The following is a 23,321-nucleotide window of genomic DNA, read 5'->3' as shown; positions in this document are numbered from 1 at the left end:
GATATGAACGGCGTAAAGATAAAAACTACATAAATACATTCACGCCGACAGTAATGAGTGGCGTTTTTATCATAAAATGTGTTTAACTCCTAGACCTAGAAGCTCTTATTATAGGCCATATCATACTATCGTATCTCTACAACAACCAGAATATACATAAAACAAAAGTTAAGAAAACTTATTTAGTGTAGATCCTTTAAAAGTTTACATCTAACAAAGAGATAACACTACACTTTTTATTTTAGAAAAAACATCGTTTATTGATATGTAATTTACAAATTTTAATGAAAATCAATTAATTTAAAGCGAACATATTATTATACTTCTTAATTATTAAAATTTTAGCCAATCCATAAAGAATATAATATAATTTTCCAGACAAATCCATTATCATTACTAATTACACAGAATTAATTTCGGAAATGTATAAAATAACCAATTTTAGGGCAAAATTCAAAGAATTCGTCCTACACCAGTATTGTTATATTGTGTTTCAAAAATTATTTTGCGTCATATATATTTTATATAGTTAAAATTATTAGTATATTAAAATACATACACGTACCATAATAATAAATTAATTACTCCTCATGTTCAAGCACTAAATGCTTAATAGTATTCAAACATTTAAAAAAAATCACAAATTTACACTCTGAATCCCCTCACTGATATTATTTTCAAGCACTCTTCACTATCAAGTTCTGTCTACGGTCTACTTCCAAAAGATTATTTATTATTATTTAAAATGTTTTATGAAGTTCCCACAAAAATAGCTTCCTTTTACACACCGTAGATTCCGTTGCGGTTACCTTCTGAGCGTATCGACTGCGAGCAATCACTCGACGAACGATGTATGCGAGGATTGTGTTGTGGAAGAGAGCAAAAGTGAAAATGTGGTGCATTGCAGGAAACTCGCCATCTGCGCAAGTTCTCTCCCAAATCTTGTATACAGAGAACGTTCTAAAAATTGTGGTTTACTATGAAATTTATAAAAAGGAATGCTCAAAAACAAACCCATAGTAATTTTGTGATCTTTGATTTGAGTGAGGTACACAGCATGTGTGCTTTCCATTCCCCTTTCTTCTTCATGTTTAATTCACTTCAGCAAAACTTAAGCTTATGTCAACCGAAGATGAAATAATATATATATATATATATATATATATATATATATATATATATATATATATATATATATATATATATATATATATATATATATATATATATATATATATCTACGGCATAAAGTGGACTCCGCCCGTGTTAAAATTCAGGTTTAAATGAGCTCCGTGGTCAAGTGGACCTCCGTTTCTTTCGTTCTCTAGCTAGTTTTCTTCGGATATTGGGTGGATTGAAAGCTACGATAGGGTAGAGCTTATGCATTGATGTGGAGTCTTAATATCCGCTGAATTTGGCTGACTAATTTATAGTTTAATCTACGTGTCAAAGACGTGTCGGTGTCACCCAGACTGGCGAGGTATGTTCGGCAGCAGAAACATAGAGTGCAAGCGTGTACATCTTAAGGGTGAAAGGATATGCTCCCCATTTTCAACTGACAAGCATGCGGAGAATATTATTTCTGGTACTCAGTTTGCCTTTTAGTTTTAAACAATGTTCTATGAATGACAACGTGTGATACAAACTATCTTTAAGGTATTTACATAATTGTATGATTGTATGTCACTATTGGATGTTCAGTTTTGTGAAAACGTCGTTGTTAGGGAAATTGAAGTTGAACACCTGAGTTTTTCTAGAGTTTGGTTAAAAATTAATTTATAGTATATTTTTATTGTGTTTAAGGTATCATTTAGATTTTTCTTCACTTCAGCAACACAAGTTTTTGGTTGTGCATCAATAGATGTATCGTCTACATAATAAAAGCCGAAGTATCTACTGGTATGAATTTTTGTAAATGCTGTTACCCTATCCCAAGCGATACCGTTCTTGTGCGTTCTCCATCTGTTATTCTTACCATTGAATTATATAAAAAATCTTCTGTTGTGGAGGCAGACGCGGATAATACAAGTAAGTTTATTATCTAAGGAGATATAGTTTTTGAAGAAATATCCTTTAATTTAAGGTGTCGTAAGTGGCATTTAGATTGATACCAGATATCTTTCGCATCTGTCTTCGCTGTATTTGGTAAGATTTAGTATTTGTGACGTACATGATATTAGCATCTCTACATTTTAATTTGAGTTTTTTTTATTATCGGTGAAATCATATCAAGGAACATTTGCAGAAGGATTTTGAAAAGCTGACAAAATAAAGATATTGGAAGATAGCTTTTGTGGTCGTTGGAGTTTTTGCCAGGTTTAAGCAAGGCAACAACTATAGATTGTCTCCACATTTTGTGTATCTGCATAGTTTGAATACAGCTGTTCATCGTCCGGAGAAGCTATTGTAGTGTTTTTGGTCCAAATTTCATAATTAAATTTATGTCGCATTATTTTTCGTTATACATGTAGATGGTGGATCCAAGCTCAACATCGTTGAAAGGTTCTCTCAGCTGACTGGTTTTTTCCTCTCTTACTTTGAGTTTTTCTTTGCTTCTTTGCCGGCAAAGATAGCACTTTCCTATTTATCACATGGTTTTATCTGCACTAGAAATACGTCAATTTGTGTTAGACGCATATGTCTTATAAGTTTTTGTGAAGTAAAGTTTCTTTATCTCTAGACATGCCCTCAATTTTTATAAACATAATTAGAATAGGTTGTCCTAAAAGGTTCGATTCGACAAAATCATATTGAACGGGTGAAATCATATTAATTAGTTAATCATTACCCAGGGTACGTCCGACTTTGGGTAAAAAAAAATAAACAAAACTACTGTTTTTAAGTGTATTCCCTTGTAGTGTATAAAGTACGCCACGCGTGTACTTATGTTATAACTTGATGCGTGAGTAGTTAAAGGTTAAAAAGTAAAACAGTGCAATTTTAGCCCGCCACCCCCTCACTCAACCGCAAGAACGTCATTTTTTCGTTTTTATTTATATATTTTTTTTTTGTCGCTAGGGTGCAATCAATTTTAAATTTTTTAAAAATTCATACACATAGTTGAGGCTTTTACGAAACGTGTCTAGTTTTTATAGACCCGTAGGTTGAGTGTACATAACCTAAAAATGCATTTTTTAAGATTGCTGCAAGTCCAATTTTTTTTATTTTGTGTATTTTGATAATAACTATACCCCCTAAAAAACAGTTTTTCGCTAAAATTGAGTCTTATTTTTTAATCACATAGAACGTAAAAAAATGAAAAAAATTGAATTCTTGGAGTGAGGGCATTTTGCCTATCTTATCTTATTGCAAACAAAGTCTCCAAAACATACTCTCGCCTCAAAGGAACTTAAATTGGTTGATTTAATAAGCATTCCTATGAGGCACATTTATGTTTTATATTTAAAAATATATTATTTAGATTTTTTTAAATACAATTAAACGTTAGCGATAGATAATAACTACAACCTCAATAACGGATTATTACGAAGACCCCGTATATTCTAAAATGCGCCTGCTGATATGTGTTCCTTCCTATCCAAATACGGCATTCTCATAAGTAATATCATTGTTGTTGACATTGACCAATTTAAGTTTTACCATTTTTGATAGGTGCAGCGTATTCAAGGGTGCATATGCCGGCTTAGTCTTTAAAATATAAACATATGTTACAAGAAAATAAACAGTGGTGCCAGACGCCATTACACAGTGTGTTTACCTATTTTGGAAAGACGATATTAATATTGTCTTTGGATGAAGCAGAGTTCCAAGAAAATGATCTCAACTACTTTTTAAAAATCTATAGAGTCACTGACTTTAAATGAATTAAAGGTAAAAATGATAAATGTTTTAAGAATTATTTAAATGTAATGTAAATATGTAGGTATTTGCATATTTTGGTGTCATATTAACATATATATTAACATATTATATTATATGAACGTTTCTAGAGATTGTGGACATACTTTCACTACCATTAATCTAATTTTCTTGGAAGCGGGTGGAATATAATTCCAAAATAGGAATTATTTTGACCTAGAACACTTAAGCTTTATCTTTAAAATAAGACTAATTACGTTTCTTAATTATTATAAACAAATTCTCTGCGAAAACAAATTACCTGGGAATTTAAAAACAATCCAAAGAAAAAAAATTTGAAAAATTAAAGTTTTATACAAATTTTAAAAACGATTACACTTCAGCATTGCCTGTACGTTTCCATATCAGTTGGCCAAACGTTAGATTGATAAAATTAAATTTTAGAGAATAAAAATAAAAGCGCAACGTAAATTTTAGAAGTTTTAATGCATCAAACAACATTTTTGAATTTCCTAATTATAAAAATATTTTATAACGTAATGAAAACTATTAATTAAACAGAATAATAATAAATTAAAAAAAACGCATACAATATTTAATATGTATTAACAAAAAAAAATGAGAAAGTTTACCACACAAAAACTGTGACAAAATTCTAATGTAAACGAATTGAAATTTTTCCTTCAATTCGTTGACGACCTGGCAGGATGTTTTCTCAACGCTTTTTTCATTTCGCGTCACAAAGTCTCTATCGGAGACAAGTCGGGACTGTTAGAAAGCCATCCAATCCATTTTAAACTCTTTTTTGAGGTATCTCAACCTACGCCGTCGTGTTGGAAGACAAAATCTTCCGCTGATGTTAAACGGTGTACCATAATCGGTAAAAGACATTCTTCTAAAATATTCAAATATTTGTCCGTGTTTACAATCCCATCGATAAAATGTAACTTTCGCATACCTTTAGACGACATGCTGTCCCAGATCATGACAGGTACAGGAAATTTGACTTTTCTCTTCAGACAGTCGGGATGGAAAGCTTCATTTTTCTTCAAACGTCAAATAATGATGACATTACTTATCTAACTTGATCCTGTAAAAGTTTGATGTCTCCGCCGGCAGCAGTTTTTTTTCCCATTTCTTTACGGCGGAGGGAAAAATGTTGTCATGGCAACAATATGAAACATGTCACAAAGCAACAATACAAATGTCATTAACAACAATTAAACATCATTTTTATTTATAGCAATATTAAAAGTACAATTAGTTAATGAGGCATTTTGAAAATTGAAACAGTGCAAAAATGTTCCCGACTCTTGATACGCATTGGTAATTGTTGATGATACTGATGGTCGAGAACAACTTTCAGCAATCATTCCCGATGTTGGCGAATCATGAGGGTTTAAAATTTTTTTTGAGCATTATCGTTCTTATCGGACTTGGAGGGCCCCAAACGTGCTACTGCATCATTAGCCGCGGACTTAATTTCGTTTTGGTTTTCCATTTTCGCACTAAATTAGCGCTTGCGGTTGCAACAACAATAAGCTGTCTTTAATAATTGCAAACAACTGTCAAACAACTGTAACCAGGGAGACGCAAATCTCACCGACGACGTAATTATTTTAATTTCTAACATCTAGACGACTTTGATAGTTGTCATGCCCGGGTATCTCTTATAGGAGTGACAGTCCTCTGAAATTTGTATTTCCTAAGGACACCAGAGGGCGTGCCTTTCATAGCAAAGCTTCGTGACTGCGCAATACCGCAACCAACAAAACAAGTACGCCATTTTTATTGTGGTTTCGACACAGTGTTTCGAGTTGTATTATTTGCGAATAAATAATTGTTTGCTTTTTTCCCATCATATTTAAATAATTACGGTTTTTAACTGTTGCGTTAATGGTTGTAATAATTGCAATAAGGATGCTCAAATGCATATTTTTCCAAAAGATAGGGCGGTAAGTAGAAAATGCTGATATAAGATTTTATTTATTTTTTAATAATTGCCATAGAATTGTTGCCGATATAGAATTAGGTAAAAGTTTTTTAGGAATTAAAATTATCGCCATTAAAAATGTGGCAATTCTTCAATGTTTCAAGAACTTTTTCTATAATACTTTTGTTTATTTGTCCTTTTGTAAAGCACCTCTAGAAATATACTATGTAACATTATTTCACAGAAAATATTAAAAACAAACTATTTATTTTTTAGCTTTATAATATTTGGATTAACAAAATTGGCAGAGAAGACTTGCACAATTCATTTTGGACCAGAAGCCCGCTATGTTGGATTGAGATATAAGTCCACCTTGAAATGTGATGCTATTCCTTCTCTGTTTCTGTGTTGTAATTTATAGAAACTACAGAATAGCCACTGTTTAACCAACTACATTTAAATACATGTAATTAATGTTTATATAAAAACGTAAAAAAGAAAATAAAGTAGAAAAAGAACCAGCGTTTGTTTTATTTTTGTAATCAAACCCTCAATATTAATCTTTATATTTGAAGAATTACGAGAAGATTTTTTAAAAAGATGTTGCTTTCCTAAGGCCGCCAGATGGCGCATTGTCCAGAAATAACCTACACAGTTTCCTATCTATTCAGTAATATATATTCTTTATCTATGATAGTTGTCACAGTTAATTTCCAGTAAAAATAGCGTATGAATTGTACTATTTATGGTTGAAAATTGCTACGTTTGAAGAAAAAATAGTATAGTTTATTCGGCAAAGAAGCGACTTTTCTTGACTTGCCCTCTATTACGCGCCTCACTTCGTTCGGCGCGTAATATCGGGCGCGTCAAGAAAAGTCATGCTTCTCCGCCTCAAAAAGTAATATACTATTATCCTGCGATTGACGCGACTCCTACTATCTCCAACACACACTTTAAATATTGACTCATCACTCCATTGTATTGAATTCCATTGCGACCGAATCCAATCTTTATGCTCTTTTGACCACCTTGGTCTATTTTCTTTTATTGTTTAAAAGTGGCTTTTCCTTAGCCTAAAATAAAATGAAATTTATTAAAAACAATTCGTACTAATTTTCTTAACAATGAAACTTACTTTGTAAGTACCAAATCCTAATTTGTGGGGCTCTCGGTGATCTAGAAACGTGTCTTCCAATAACGTCACTCAATAAAACGCTTAACTCCATATAATTTGCTTGTCGATTTTTCACTATAATGCGTCTTAATGCCCTTCGATCTGCTTAGTTTATTTTACTTTTTCGTACATTTCTAGGTTTTGTGACGACCGAACCTGTAGTTTTGTATCCTCCGACTATATTTCTTACACTATAGCGTGAAAATTGCAACAAATTAGCGATTTCCGAATTGAATTTTCCAGAATTAAAAAATATAATAATGATAGAACAAATTTTCTCATCGATAACTTTACCTTGAAGCATTTTACAATCCACAAACGGCAAAAAGCTTTACAATAATACAAAATACATAACTGACAATATTATTGTTTCGATGTCATTTTTCCATAGCTACCTCTGGATTTAACGTAATTATGAAAAAATCAACGTATGTTGGCATAAGTGAATGCATAACTAGGGTTTAATGATTTTTTTATTGTTGAAAATAAATAAAAAACCATAAGGGTAATGTTTTTAATAATTATTAACAAAAATACCATATTAATTAATATGGGAACTTATAAAAACATGCAAGGTATAATTTGTTTACGATAATCGACTTAAACTGCAAATTCCATAGGTGGGCTCACTCATATGGGAAGGGACTCGTAAGTGTTAAAAATGAGGCAGAATTGTTCTGAAGCTATTTTCTTGTGGCATTTTAAAAATAATTTATATTTAAATGGGAATAAGCCACAATTAAAGGTTAAAATACGTTTATTGACGTTTCAATTTCCACTTCGGAAATCGTTCTCAAAATACAAACATTAGTATATAATATACAATACACTAATGTTTGTATTTTGAGAACGATTTCCGAAGTGGAAATTGAAACGTCAATAAACGTATTTTAACCTTTAATTGTGGCTTATTCCCATTTAAATATAAATTAATGAAAAACAAAAATTCAAGCGTTCAAAATATGAAAAAGATCTTCAAAATACTGAAAGTTTCTGTATCTCCGGTTGTAGTTGATGGATTTTAATCTTATTTTTTTTTGTGTGTAATTTTTGCGTACATTACAAATAGCCAATGTTTTAATAATATTATAATTTGTTTAAATAATTTAAAAAATATATTTTTCCCACAAAATTAAAATTTTTTATTGTATTCTGATTGACTTTCTATTTTTTTAACCTAATCGTCATATAATAACTTTTTCTTCTTTTAATTCGTGTAAAAATTGTCATCTTTTCAAATATGAAAAAATATTTCGGCTACCAGTAAAAGTTATTCTAATTGTTTATACGTTAAAATAAAAGTAACTGTGCAAAAACTAATTTTTGGTTAGATTTTTTTTATAAATATGAAAAGTAAAAGTGTTCATCTTTCATACGGTACCAGTAGAATTACGATATTTCCATTATTTTATGTTATGTTATCAAAAAAAAAATTACTTACCTCTGGGATAAACAATTTAAATAACTCAAACTAACTGACAGATCAAACTCTCAAAATTCAAATGTTGGGGGTTTGTTAAGGACTACAAGTTAATGTTTACAAAAATAATGAATTATTTTGCCTTATTTTGCTGTTTTTGAAGCAGAAATGAATTTAAAAATTTTATGGTACGCCATTTTGAAGGATTTTATATCACAGATTAAATGTTTATATTTCGATACATTTTTAATCCGACGTGAAAATTCGAAAAAATTCGCACTAAAATATTATTAATTAAAAAAACCCTACCGAAATGTCTGCAGAAAATGTATAGGTTTGCTTACTATATATGCATTAAAAACTCGCCAAATACCAGGCTATTTAGTCCTATCATCAAAGATTTGATATCTAAAAACTAAAAGAACAAGCTGAATTTAACTGAGAATGTCAATGTCGGGACCCCAAAAAAAATTACTACTCTTACCCGGCTTCCTCCTAAAACCGCCCCTTGCGTGGGGGAAAACAAAAAAAATCGATTTATTTTTGTGTAGAATGAACATTTCTCTCAGAAAGAACGCTTGAAGCGACCGACGATTTTGAATGTCAGTTACACGCGAAATCAATTTTAAACAAAATTTGTATCAAATCGACGGTAAAAATTCGATATCTTTTGATCCAAGTGTCTTATCGACAAAAATCAAAATGCGTTTTAAAGATAAAGAGCGCCGCTTTCGTATACAGTTTTTGCATTTTGCCGCATGAAGTTAGTTTTTATAAATATATTAAATACATAAACGTTGCACGAATCTTGCCATTTTTTACGATTCTCATAAGATCAATAAAATTTATCACTTCCATTGACGGTCGCTGTGGAATTTCCATTATTAGAGCCTAATCTGCAAGACCTATAACATGAAATTTCGATTTTGAAATTTGGCAACAAATATGAGGCATTTGAAATATGCCTAAAAACTGCTGAATTTAAACTTTCACATTACAAACGATCGCAGCTCACAGTAAATGCTTCTACGATGACGGCAATCGATGGAATTTGTAGCTGAAATTTTGTAGTTTCAAAAAACGTACCTCTACAATCGAAAAGAAACAGATTTAAACATTTTAGATTATTTTTTAGGCAAATTTCAAATGCCTCACATTTGTTGCCAAAACTCAAATCCGAAATTTCATGCTATAGATTTTAAAGGCTACGATTAGACTCTAACAATGGAAATTCCTTAGTGACCAGAAAATTAAAGGGATCAATTTTATTGATCTCATGAGAATCTTAAAAAATGGCAACAATCGCGAAACGTTTCTTTCTTTAACACCTTTATAGAAACTAACTTCATCTGCGGCAAACTGCAAAAAAATGCATACGAAAGCTACACTCTTCACCTTTAAAACGCATTTTGATTTTTTTTGAACTCTGATCAAAAGATATCGAATTTTTACCGTCGAGTTGATACAATTTTATTTAAAATTGATTTCGCGCGCATAACTGACATTCAAAATCGTCGGTAGCTTCAAGCGTTGATTCTGAGAGGACGGTTCATTCTACAAAAAAAAAAGTGCCAATAAAAATTTTTGTTCAAAATTACCTCAGCTACATTTTTTATTTAAAAAATTTGTTTCTACGGCATACAGATTTTTCATAAATCGATTTTTTCCGTTTTTTGCCCCCTGCGTTCGGGGTTTTAGGGGAAAGCCTGGAGGCAGGAGTGGTAAACTTTTTTGCATCATTTTGGGGGTTACAAAATTGACATTCTCAGCAAAATTCAGCTTGTTCGTATGATTTTTAAAGGTTCAATGGCATTTTCGTCTCTGACGACTGGAGTAATTGCTATGACATGAGAAAAAATTATTTCCCTGGACTATCACTCCAGCTTCTCTGATAAAAGAAAAAAAGTAAACTGAACTCCAGATGGAAACAGTATGTTTAAGAAGGTATGGAAGAAACTGGAAAAATTAAGCAAGCAACGGGAAAGAGTGCAAAAGAATAAGTCATAGGCCAACTAGAGCTGAAGAGCCAATCTAAACACTAATGGACTCGGTGATATTAGTCCAATTTTGTATATTCATCATCATCATCATTCAGCCTTCATTTATCACGTCTACTGCTTGACATAGGCCTCCCGTAAACTCCTTCATTCCTTACGAGTTTGTGCTCTTTGTTGCCAATTTTTGGTGATACGCCTGATGTCAGCCCAACGTGTAGGTGGTCTTCATCTACTAGGTTTGTCTGCTCTTGGCCTCCAATTTGTAATTTTGCTCATCCAACATGAGTCGTGCATTCTCGCTACATGGCCTGCCCAGTTCCATTTTAGTTCCGCTATGCATTCCATAACATCAGCAATACTCGTCCTTCTTCGCAGATCTTCGTTTCTTATTCGGTCCCGCAACGTCACTCTCAGCATCGACAGTTCCATTCGTCTCTGTGCCACTCTCAATTTCGAAGCCGTGGTCTTGGTTAGAGTCATAGTTTCCACCCCATAGATCATGAACGGTAATACGCATTGGTCAAATACTTTTCTTTTGAGGCTAATTGGTATGTTGGCCCTAAGTGTGTCTCTCAATTTTCTAAAGGCTGTCCACGCTAAAGTAATTAGTCTTTGTATTTCGCATGTTTGGTTATCCCTGCTGATTCTTATTTCATGGCCCAAGTATGTATATTTCCCCACCAGTTCTACCACTTTGTCTTAAATAGTTAAATGGTTATTGGGGACCATATTTGTCATAAACTTAGTTTTGAACAAGTTCATTCTCTGAGGCCCACCTTCGAACATACAATTTAGGCGATTTAACATATCTGTGGCTTCTCCTAAATTATCTGTGATAAGGAAAATGTCATCTGCGAAACGGAGATAGTTAAGCTTTTCGCCGTCTATTGTTACTCCTCTGTGGTTCCAACTGACCATCTTCTAATTTCTGTGACAATGTATCTCCTTGCCTTATCCAACGTTTTATTTTTATTGGTCGGGTTTTATCCGACACAGCAAATTTACTAAGATGTAAATTGAAGCTGGAAGGTCAGATAATAGAACAAGTGATGGAGTTTAAATATATAGGCATCACATTATCTAGCTACGGAAATCTCGAAACTGAAGTGGAAGATCAAGTGAATAGAGCCAACACAGCCGCAGGCTGCCTAAATGAAACAATATGGAGAAATAAAAATACCGGGAAAGAAAAGAAAGGCAGAATTTACAAAACAGTCATCAGACCAATAACATACGCGGAAGAAACAAGATCTGACACAGAGAGGACAAAAAGGATGTTAGAAACAGCAGAGATGAAAAAACTTGATTGATGACAACACACTTTGGGACGGAGCTTCTTCTTCTTCTTCCTATGCCGTCCCCATTAACGGAGGTTGGCGACCACATTTTTAAAAGCTTCTCTGTCTTTTGCAACGTGGAATAATTCGTCTACAGTCATGTTTGTCCAGTCTCGAATATTTCGCAGCCATGACTTCCTCTTTCTACCTATTCCCTTTTTGCCATCGACTCTACCCTGCATGATGACCTGCAGAAGACTATACTTATCTTCTATCTATAAGTCTGCAGTCTATTAGAAGACTGCAGACTTATCGTTCTCAACAATTTTTTGTTTTTGTTTTTTGGACGGAGCTAGTACAAATATACGACGTAGATGCAAGGTGCAGAACATCAAGAACTGGGTAAGAAATAGAAGAGTAGAATGGAACGATCATATAAGCCGAATGACAACAAATAGAGTAGTAAAGACGGCAAGAGACCCCAATAGGAAGACGATCAGTAGGAAGACCACGAAAACGATGGAACGACAACTTACTGGAGGCACATTCAAAAATCGACAGTCATGTCTATTTAAAAAGAAGAAGGGTTTGATCGTGTATCTTAACAGCCATAGTGGCATTTTTGTAAATAAGTTCACTACACCTATGGTCAATCCGGCTGTCATTCATTTCTTCTATAAGGCTGTCTATTTCGATCGTGTCGAACGCTTTATGAAAATCTATGAACGTGAGGACAAGAGGTTTGTTGAATTCTATAGATTTCTAAATGAGTGTCTTTACCGTATGGAGGTGATCAATAGTACCATAATTTGAACGGAATCCTGTCTGTTCTCTCAGTTGGTAGAAATATAATTTTTTTCTCCAATCTTGATGTTTCTAACCTTGTATATGGTTCAACAGTCTAGAGTTTTCTAGATCCGTTCTATCTCCTTTTTATTCAAAAGGATGGGTATAGCATTGTTCCATTCTTTGTGCACCTCTCTTTGTTGCAAACAAAGATTAAACAGTTTCCTTAGTTTATTTAATAGCATATCTCTTCCATTTAGGATAGCTTCTATTACAATTCCATCCTCTCCGGGGCTTTGTTATTTTTCATTTTCTAAATGTTTGTCGAATCTCATCTACCTTTATCTCTGGCATTAGTTCGGAATCTTGATTAATGATCTTTGAAATGGCTGTTTGTATTCCTGTTTGATCTTCTCATCTACTTTCATATCATTCCTCGTAAAACTCTTCGACGACCTGTATTAACTCGTTTCTACGTGATATTATTTCATTTTGCTTGTTTCTTGATTTATGCATTTTGCATTTCCTATTCGTTAGCTTTCTACGTAGAACTTTTAGGCTGTTATTTTCCTCTATAGTGCATTTAATATTATCGGTTTTAAATTTCCTTAAATCTCTCCTGATTGTCTTTGAAACAGTTTTATTCTTCTCTTAGAGTGTGGCTGTCTGCATTCTTTTCGCTTCTCATTTGTCTTCTTTGATCCTGCAGCGTTTCTCTATATGGACGTATTTTACTATCTGATTTTCTTTTAGGAAAGTGCACTCGGTGACTTTTTTTGTGAGGCGTTTATGATGCAATTATTCAAGTCGTTAAGATTGTTCTCGGAGGTTTCATGCAGTAGTAGCTTATTATTGATATGTGCCTGATATTGGTTGATATCTATGGGGGCGTCCAGATACCATGAGATTATTTTTAATCATTATGTTCCTTTCTCTTTTTACGTTGATTTGGACTTTCGCTCGTATCATTCTGTGGTCCCTACTTGTAGTGAACTTGTTGAGTACTGTTACATCTTTAATTATTTGTTTTTTGTCACTTATGATGTAGTCGATTTCGTTCCTTGTTCTACCCTTTGGACTTTCCCAGTTCAATCTTATGTGCATCTTTTTGTGAAAGAAGCTGTTCTGAATAAATTATTCTGTAGTAAGAATCCTAGTAGCGTTTTTCCTCGGTCATTTCTTCCTGGGGAACCGAATTTTCTCAAAGATGTTTCTAGCTCTGCTTCTTTTACACCTATTTTTGCGTTGAAATCGCCACATAAAATTGTAAATTAAGTACGAAAGTCATCAAGCGCAAGAGATATATCGTCATAAAACATTTCGATTTCTTCGTCTGTATAGTCTGTTTTTGGAGCGTATACTTGGATATCTACTGTTCCGCTTCAGAATAAGATATGCCATTATAGATGATATACTATGGATGTTTATTATCTTGTTCGCGTGGTTTTTATGGACAAAGAAACCGATGCCTACAACTAATGTAGTTTGAGGGCCAATCTGATAGAACATTTACCCTGATTTCAGTGCTTCCAAAGTTTCATTTTGTATATTGACTAATATCAATTGAGAATTGATATTGGACAATTCTCAATAATTATTTTTTTTGTATACAAATATACCACCCACATATTCATAACTTCCGCCTTCCGTAAAAGAAGTATTTGGTAGGTAGAACACCTGCTATTATACAATATAAATGGTTGTTTAAACTTCGCCTAACCGATTATTAAAAAATAATGATCTTTTGTTTTCGTTTCAAATACAAAGAAACTAATTAACGTTGTATCAAAATAGCATTATATGCTAAACTTTTGATAATAACTATAACGTAAACGATTACGTAAAAAATTAATTATAATTATAACAATAAATGTATGAATTTTTCTCATGGTTCAGCAGAATGTCAAAATTGCAATTTTATTACATGTGAACTGATTCAACAGATTCCAACTCTGAGACAAATTTTAGAAAAAAACACTGGAATATGGCATTGATACTCATCACATATTTATAGACTACAAAGCAGCCTACGACTGTAAATAGAAGAGAAATGTACCAAATCAGTTGATACTCCTTGCGATTGCAATGATGGAGGGGATTTTTCCAAATGTATTTTTTTCAACTGGTTGTACAGTACAGTAACCTTGTCTATAGGTCATAAAAAATCTTTGGTTTGAACAAACACGTGGCCGTAAAGACATGTAATCTCTTATTAGCTTTCAACTATTCATTTTGTAAATAATGGTAAAAAAGCGTCTTTTGTCGGTTTTTGCCTCTGGTACGTTTACCAGAAAAACTGATTTTCTATCTTCTTCGTCAGTAATAAGCATTTTAACATTTTTTTTTAGTTTACTTTTTTATTTCCTTCAACATAAACCGATAAGCCACTGGCTATATCTTTGGTAATAGCGTCGGGCCAGAGACCCTCGCGTTTGTAAGATAGTCGCACTAAAGCATAAACATCTACTTAATGCCCTTGGTACATAAATAATTATCAACTGGATGAATCATGGATTAAGGGATACATTTCCCGGTAAGTCTATCTAAGGATGTGACAGTTTTTCAGGCGGAAATAACGGCAATCCATCACTGCGTGGAAGAAATAGAAAGGCAGGAAAGAACGATGTTCCGTTCAGTTGCCATCTTCACAGATAGTCAGGCAGCGCTTAAGGCACTCAACTCTGTAGAGGTCAATTCTAAGCTAGTATGCGATTGTGTGTGTGCCCTAAATAAACTAGGAGACCGTAGCAGGGTTATGGTAACCTGGGTACCGGGGCATGAGTGTCATAAGGGTAATGAAAAAGCAGATAAAACAGCCAAACAAGGCTCATCAATGCCATTCATTGGACCGGAACCCTTCTGCGGCGTTGCAAAGACAGTAATAAGAACGGCTACAAGGAAGTGGGTAGCTCACAAATCTCTGTAATGGCGGAGGACTTCACCAGGACAAAGAAAGGCTCACCAGCACGAAGACAGGCGAAACAATTCATTACAGAACAAAGACAGGAAAACAGTCAAAGTCATAGTAGGTCTTCTAACAGGGCACTGTAAGTTGAATAGGCACTTGAAGCTGATGGGATTATCAGATGATGACCTGTGCATATTCTGTCACCTCGAAGAAGAAACAGCAGAGCACATTCTATGTCAGTGTGACAGTCTGGCAAATGTGCGGTTCTGTGCATTAGGAGAAGAAAACCACCGGCAAATAGCTACATGGAAGGTACAGTCTCGAAGCTATTAGACCTTTTAAAAAGGGTCAGGCTAGATAATGTTATCTAGGACTAGAGGACCATAATAGATCTAAAAAGGTCGCGGCCAAAAGTCCACCTCTCTGAATCTATCTATCTATCAACAGGTTACAAATTCTCGTCAGACGGATACTGAAGGTTTGTCTACTGGATTAAAATTTATAACTGGTAAAAGTCGTCGTTTAATCATCACTCATATTGGAGGAGATAAGGTATTTGTTGATCAAGGATTATTAGAATTTGATTCAAATTCTACGAAAGACTATCATTAAGAAATGACTTATGTCAGTGACAAGTATTTGATTTTAATTCATATTAAGTAGTTCTAATATAACAAGAGCATACTTATTTTGAATTGCTGTTGGCATTATAATAGCATTAAAAATTTTAATTTAAATATCAGTTAAAAATAAACAGAAATAAACGACCAGGAGATTATATTTACACCAGAGCAAAAAAGAAAAAAATATATAGAGATAGATCTACGCTAGTCTCTTAAAATATAATTCCCATGTAATTTTACAGACAACCAACAGATGTTCGTTTATATTCTTTTTATATATAACTATTCCTTACAAACAAAAAATGTCGCAAGAAAATAGAACACATTTATTTACATGTCCATAGAATATGTTTAATAAATCATAATGCGTATTGGGTCACTGCTAACGAAATTTTATTAAATAAGAACAAAAATGTATTCTTAGGAGTAATTAAATTAATAATCAGTAATCTCAAATTATCTAGAACACGGATTATCTTAAACCTAGTAATACCAAAAAACACGTAATTATGTTAATAATGAATATAAGTGGGTTCAGAATTAAGATAAAAATTAAATAATTTGAGTATAATTTATGTAATAGGCGACCGGCGAACCCCCACAAAGATGGCCATGACCAATAATTCGTTGACTACCGAGCTTTAGTACCAAAATATGCACAACTTTCCTTAATAAAATTTTTTGATTGGGGTTTAGGATCATGTAAATAAATCGAAAAAAAAAGCAATCAGTTTGATTTTATATTTTTATACTGTTAGTGAAATTTCATATAGTACGTCCACTCTATCTTTTCCCACGCATGAAATTATTCACGAATTACTTTTTATAATAAGTCTCTTTTTTACTCGCAGAAACTAGTATTGCAAAATTAAGCCGCTTGTCCATAGAAATCACAATAAGTTAAACAAGAATCAACAATATGGCATGTCTTTGATACCTTGTTTAATGTAAATTTTGACGTTTATAATTTTCATTGACAGTGACATTAGCTCATTTGTCGTGTTTATTGATTTATTTGAATTTATTTTTTTTTTGTTTTTCAAATTATTTAATTTGTAGTCTTTGGGCACAGAATAAATAACAATCAGAATGCCCACTCTCAGATGACGCCTTTGAAGTCTGTCAGCACGCGATTGCCATATTTTAAACGGAAACAAATAGTCGGATTGAGAAATTTGTGACAAGCTACGACAAAACTGTAATCTAAATTTTTACAGATTAATAATTTAGTAAATTTGAAATAATTTAATCTATTCTTCAACTAAAAGTACGAATAAAATAGTGCATATTCTGTCTATGGTTGCCGTAAATAAATTAAACCGGGTTAATTTTTCTATGCACAACAGATAAAATTAGATATGCAAAAAGATATGCGCGTATTTATCTTGACAAGCAGATTGGGCATTCTGATTGCTTATTATTTTATGCTTTGGGTATATCATTTGAATTATATATTTTCAAGCATAATTATTGTTAGAACAACTAACTTTTGCTCTCTTAATTTGATTATTTCCGGTAAGTATTTATTTTTAAGCTAATGAGAAAAGTAATATTTTCTAATCTACAAATTGTCATTATACTACATGAGTCTGGCTATAGTTCCGTCGAATGGAAACTTATTTGTATATTTTCGAGATTACTTATTATTATTATTTTTAAGATATGCCTGGAAAAACGCTAAATTCACAAGCACAGCAACTTGTATTGAATTTATATGAATATTTTGAGTTAGAAAGAAGTAATGGAGGACCTTTGGAGCCTCTTACATCTGTTCAAGGGGTAAAATATCAAATGCATGTTTGTTAATCAGTTACTATTAAATAATTATTTTTTAAGAGAGTTGCCGCTGCTTTAAAAATATCACGGCGGACAATATACTCGATAAAAAAAGGAAAGTAGTAAAATCCAGTATTATTACTGAAATAAAATACAGGAAATTATATATTTTTACTTTTCAAGCTATCAGAATTATTTATTAACGCCCCACTGTTTGAGGCCCACTGATCATATCTTAATTGCATATCGGCCGTCATAGGGTAAAAGGACTTTAGCAATTAAAGTCAGGAACAAAATACAGCCTATATACCTAAGATGACAAAAGAATTTTTCTATTCCTAGAGAAAATCCGGATGGAAAGGAAAATCATACCTTTATACATTAATTTTCACTGATGATTAAGTAGTTATCGCACAAAATAAAGATTGGAATGAAAATTTGTAAAATTTAACATTTGTGTCGGCAATAAAAAGTGACAAAATATATTACTATTGAGCTGTTTAACTACTGTCATATTACAGTAAACAATAAAAGAAAAAAACATGGATGTACGTCGTGATTAAAAAAAGTGAAAAGGAGTGCATCCACGATCTCAAAAACGCATTTTGGGACGATAATAAGGTTCCATCAATAACAACTGTATTTCGGTGGTATTCAGAATTTATATTTGGTCGAAGTAGCCTTAGTGAGGAATTTCGTGAAGGTGGACCGAGAACACCACAAACAGCAGCAATTATAATAATGTTAAAAGATTAAAGCGAAAGTAAGTACTTACATAAAATTGTTCAGTGCGTGGTCTGAATTCTCTCAGTCCTGTAGCACCGTCCAAGGAATACGTCGACAGAGGTGAAGAATCACCTTGTAACAGTGGTCTGGCGATTTGCTGAACGCGCTGGGCCTTTCGCCTTAGGCCGCGCATCTCAGCCAATAGGGCTTCATACTGAGACACCGGCAACGACATCACCGAATACTACATTCTGAAAGGTAAGAAATTTTTGGATAATACTGATGCATTTTTAATTTAGAAGCATGCTAGTTGTCAGATTTGAATAGAAATGTTTTCACCAAAATACCCCCGACGTGATGTTTTGAACTAGACCATAAGTTCAGTAATATTCTAGGACCGAAAATGATTATAAAGGAAATTCAATATTTTACTCAGTTAAAAGTGTAGTGTAGTACTTTGTAGCGTATGATAACTTCACCTCACAAATGTATTTATTATAATCCTTCATCCACTTCTCTGGATGAAGTGACACAATATGTTATTTTACTCCTACACAGTAAATAAACATTAAACTAAAAGTTTAGTGATAATGAAGATATTTTACTTGATAATAAAAAAAAAAGTGAACTTTGCTAATCATAGAAAGATTCCAAATATTGTATCCCTTAAAAATTTGAGACCACATTATACAAGGTGACCCAGAATAAATTTCCCTTTTTAGTCGTACCACATTAAGTTGTAAACAGAGTTGCACGGATGACATCAGGTAGTCAAGACGTGCAGATTTGTTAGTAGCCATGGAACAGTGGTCAGACGAACAACATGTGTTTATAGTCGAAGCATATTTCAAGAGCAATGATTCGCACACGGTGGCAAGGCGGCAGTTCTGTCCTCACTACAATATACGTCACGTAGCGGATGCACCCTCTAAAATGTTGTAAAAGCGTTTGTGGCAGAGTTTCGAAACACTGGTTCAGCCCAAAATCAGAAACACCCAAGTAAGCCAAAATCGGCTTGAACCGCAGTGAATATTGCTGGAGTACACCATGTAGTAATTCTACATCCCAAAAGATTGGCTCGTATTGGATCATTACAAATTAGTCATCCAAACATGAAACGCATTTTGAAGCAGGATTTGCTCTTCATTCGTACAGAATTCAGCTTATACATTACCTAAAATCAACAGACTTTCGTCTTACCTCCTTACATGGCGACATTGAATGGCCTCCACAATCGCCTGGCCTCACGCCTCTAGATTTCTTTTTGTGGAGATATTTGAAAAGTCCTGTCTATGTTGATGCCTCTGTTATCATCGCTCAGCTGAAACAACGGATGCCAACAATTGCTTGAACACTTATGCAGATGTTTGCAAGAGTTCTATGAGCAAGCCAGCCGTCATATGAACACCAGTATTTTTCAAAAATAAATCCAGATTTGTACACTTTTATGTTTTGTTAATAAATCGTTTCCGACTTTACAACTTTCTCTTTTATAACTTTTTGAAAAGGGAAATTTACTTTGAGTCACCTTGTGGTTCAATATTAGTGGGTGTTTAACCACCTGACCTAAGAGGTCTATTGTGGTTCTGACCACATTATAAAAACAAGTAGAAACACAAGTTGAGTATAAAAATTTAAAATGAAAATGGATGCACATACAATTCAAATTAATTATTTTTATACCTTATTTCTGATGAGGACTTTTTAACTAAATCAATTATCCAGACAATCTTAAGTCCATACAGGACCGGGAATCCAAATAGAAAAAACGAATGCTACTCTAGAATCGAAGCATTGTTTTCTTAATGATATTAAATGGTACACAAAAGTTGCTACTTAGTTGAGATTGGTTTTTAACTTCCTGAATGCAGAATTACTGTTCATGAGGGAATATCTTACACTTATGTGCATATAAATCAGTATACTTCCTAATTTTCAATTGTATTGTTATCTTTTAGAAATTATAAGTCTAATCAACATAAAATTCATACAATGTAAGAGATGCCTTAATTTGCTTTTTTTATATATTTTTTTTAAAATCACTCAACTTTAAAGTAGCAATTAAATGAATAGAACAAATAGAATAAATTATTTTTCAGAAGAAACAAGATTTCAAAAAGAAACAAAAGATGATATCAAAAATAAAAACATGCATTATTATGGTAGGGTATGATCTCCTCTTGCTGGAATATCAGCTTGTCTATGATTAGATATTTACCATATTTCCTTTTTTGAGTATTAGTATGGTAATATAGGTCCTCAACTGATCTGGTTCAAGACTTTAAAATTTCTTGAAAAAATATTTGTTTTAAATTTAAATTATTGTTTCTTCACTGTATTTTAAGAGTTAATTTTTCATATCATCCTTTGTGCTTTCTATGTTGCCATCATCACTTTCTTTGTCTGCTTCTGTAGGTCTGATGTAGTCTAACTGTCTCCATTGTAAAGTTCGTTTATATAAGATATTCATTGTTCCGTTTGTATTTTGTTTAGATTTTTGTATTCATTAATAGTTTCCTTCTACTTATAAGGGTTTTCCAAACTTTTCTTTGCACACCATATAGGTTGTGTACCATGTCTATGGTAAAAGATTTTTGTATTCATTAATAGTTTCCTTCTACTTATAAGGGTTTTCTAAACTTTTCTCTGCACACCATATAGGTTGTGTACCATGTCTATGGTAAATGATGTGCAACAGTATCTTTTATGCTTCTTATCTTAGAATTGGAGGTATCCCTGGGGATAATATATAGGCAGGAAGAATATTTTAAAGTGATAATGTTAAAATAATTTAAGTATAATATTTTTAAATAAAATTTTTAAACATTGTTCATGGAATTTTTTTACCCCTTGTAGTATCAGTATTGGAAATCCCAGAGGTGAACATGGATCTTAATATGCTAATAACCAAAGGAATCACCAGTAATACGACAAATTTGTTTGTAAAATACTGATGCTATTTAAAACTAAAACATTTCAATTTTTAAAAAAGGCTGAAAATTTCATATATTTTGAACAAAATATAAGAAGTTTTTCCAAAAAGTTTCAAAAATTTTAAACTGAAAATAGATTTATCTTGTCACTTTCAGAGTCTCTTTATTTTTAACAAAAAGGTAATATTTGTAAAAATATAAATCAAGTGTTGGATGATTTATTTCAGAGACATTTATATATATATATATATATATATATATATATATATATATATATATATATATATATATATATATATATATATATATATATATATATATATATATATATATATATATATATATATATATATACTTATAAGTCAGAATAAAAAACAGACTCAATTTAAACTAGGTATTTACAAACTATATGTAGGATTCTTTTTAAATGTAAACAATGAATGAAAGCTATTTTATAAACTTTAAATATAAACAAGTGCATTTGAATGCCAAATTATTAAGGAATATGATTATTTTATACAAAACATGACAGAAAAACTGATAAAAATTATTTGTACATTGATAACAGATATTAGGTTTATACAATGTGCATATCATTAAGACATTTCAAATAATTAGTCATTTAATATTCAGATTAATACATCTTTTCTGAAAACTTAAATCACATTTTACAAAAAGTCCTCATAAATATTTTTCCAAAATTAGTAAAAGTGGAAAAGTACTTAAATATTTCCTAACAAATTTTTATAACTTTGTAGGTGTCTTTTGAGTCTAACATCTGAGTTCCCTAACATGTAACTAACTCAGCAATTTATTTGAGTGATATTTTGTATAAATAATATGAATACCAAAAAAATTACATTATAGTTATAAAAATATTTACCACAAATTAAGAGTCTATATAGAAGTCATGTAAGTCATTTAAAGTGTTGGTGAAGAAAAATTGAGTACTTAAATTTAAAATTTTTCAAAATCATAAAAATGCTAATAATTATTATAATTTTATCTGCAACTTTTAATCTATGTGTTTTCATATGGAATAATTTTTATTATTCTATAAAATATAATACTTAAATGTGCGTGTGTGATGTTATATTACTAAAGTTTAAATGAACTTAAAGATTAGGAGAAAATAAAGAAAAAATGACAAAATTATAACAATTTGAAATGACTTAAAATATACAAAGACATTGCATTCAAACATTTATGTATAACATACATACCAATTACATTTCTTGAACATATTGAAAATTCTGTATTTTATAGCAGATTTTAAAACCTATGGTAATTTAAAGGAAAATAAATTTTGAAACAAATAAAAGGATAAATTAATTATCAATAGAAGTTTTAAAAACTGTAATAATAATGGATGTGTTCCGGTGGTAACAAAATAGAAATGAACCAAATGAAAAATCATCACTTTTTGTTATTGACTAAAAAATTGGGTAAAAACAAACATGGAAACAAGTCTCCTACCATTATTGATTTTAGAATAGCATGGAAATGCGAGGGTGTGTGACATTTTTCTTAAAATTAAAATAAAAAAGTTTCTTAAGTTTGATGACTATCATACTGTATATTACTTAATTGATCAACATTCAAACCATCACTTTTAATTCAAAAATTACTGCCGGGATTAATGGGAATGATTCATATCTTTTAATTTTTGTACAATGTTTTTATTTTATATATCTGCCAAGAGCTGTCAAACTCTAAAAATAAACATATTCTTTCATGTTTAGACGTCTAATATTAAGCAATCACTTACCATGATTTTGTCAAACGAATTATCAATTACACCAAGATCACACGAAATATTTATTTCGCAAAAATATCCTAAATGGATATCAACTCTTTGGAACGCGACATTTGTTACTAAAACACAAAGCGTGAAGTTAGAAGCAATTAAAAATGAAAACGTGAAGGTCACGATCTGAAGTTTCTCCGGT

The 23,321-nt window shown here is 32.0% G+C and overlaps 1 protein-coding gene across 3 annotated transcripts in view; it reads right to left on the bottom strand.

The window, feature by feature from the left end:
• LOC140443741 (uncharacterized) overlaps positions 1-23,291 on the bottom strand; it is a 242,234-nt gene extending 218,943 nt beyond the window's left edge. Inside the window, exons 1-2 of one of the 3 annotated variants that reach the window (XM_072535150.1) lie at positions 23,141-23,291; positions 18,489-18,690 (exon numbers count right to left, since the gene is read on the bottom strand). In XM_072535150.1, coding sequence (XP_072391251.1) covers positions 18,489-18,674 — 186 coding nt within the window. In that variant the 5' untranslated portion in view covers positions 18,675-18,690; positions 23,141-23,291. Of the gene's footprint in view, positions 1-565; positions 861-18,488; positions 18,691-22,595; positions 22,747-23,140 lie in introns of those variants that run through there. The other 2 variants (XM_072535151.1, XM_072535152.1) reach the window with 2 other exon arrangements.
• Between the last annotated feature and the right edge of the window lie 30 nt (positions 23,292-23,321).

This window comes from Diabrotica undecimpunctata, chromosome 6 (genome assembly GCF_040954645.1).
Source record: "Diabrotica undecimpunctata isolate CICGRU chromosome 6, icDiaUnde3, whole genome shotgun sequence".
Taxonomy (NCBI): domain Eukaryota; kingdom Metazoa; phylum Arthropoda; class Insecta; order Coleoptera; family Chrysomelidae; genus Diabrotica; species Diabrotica undecimpunctata.
This window is presented reverse-complemented; position numbering and strand designations above follow the sequence as displayed.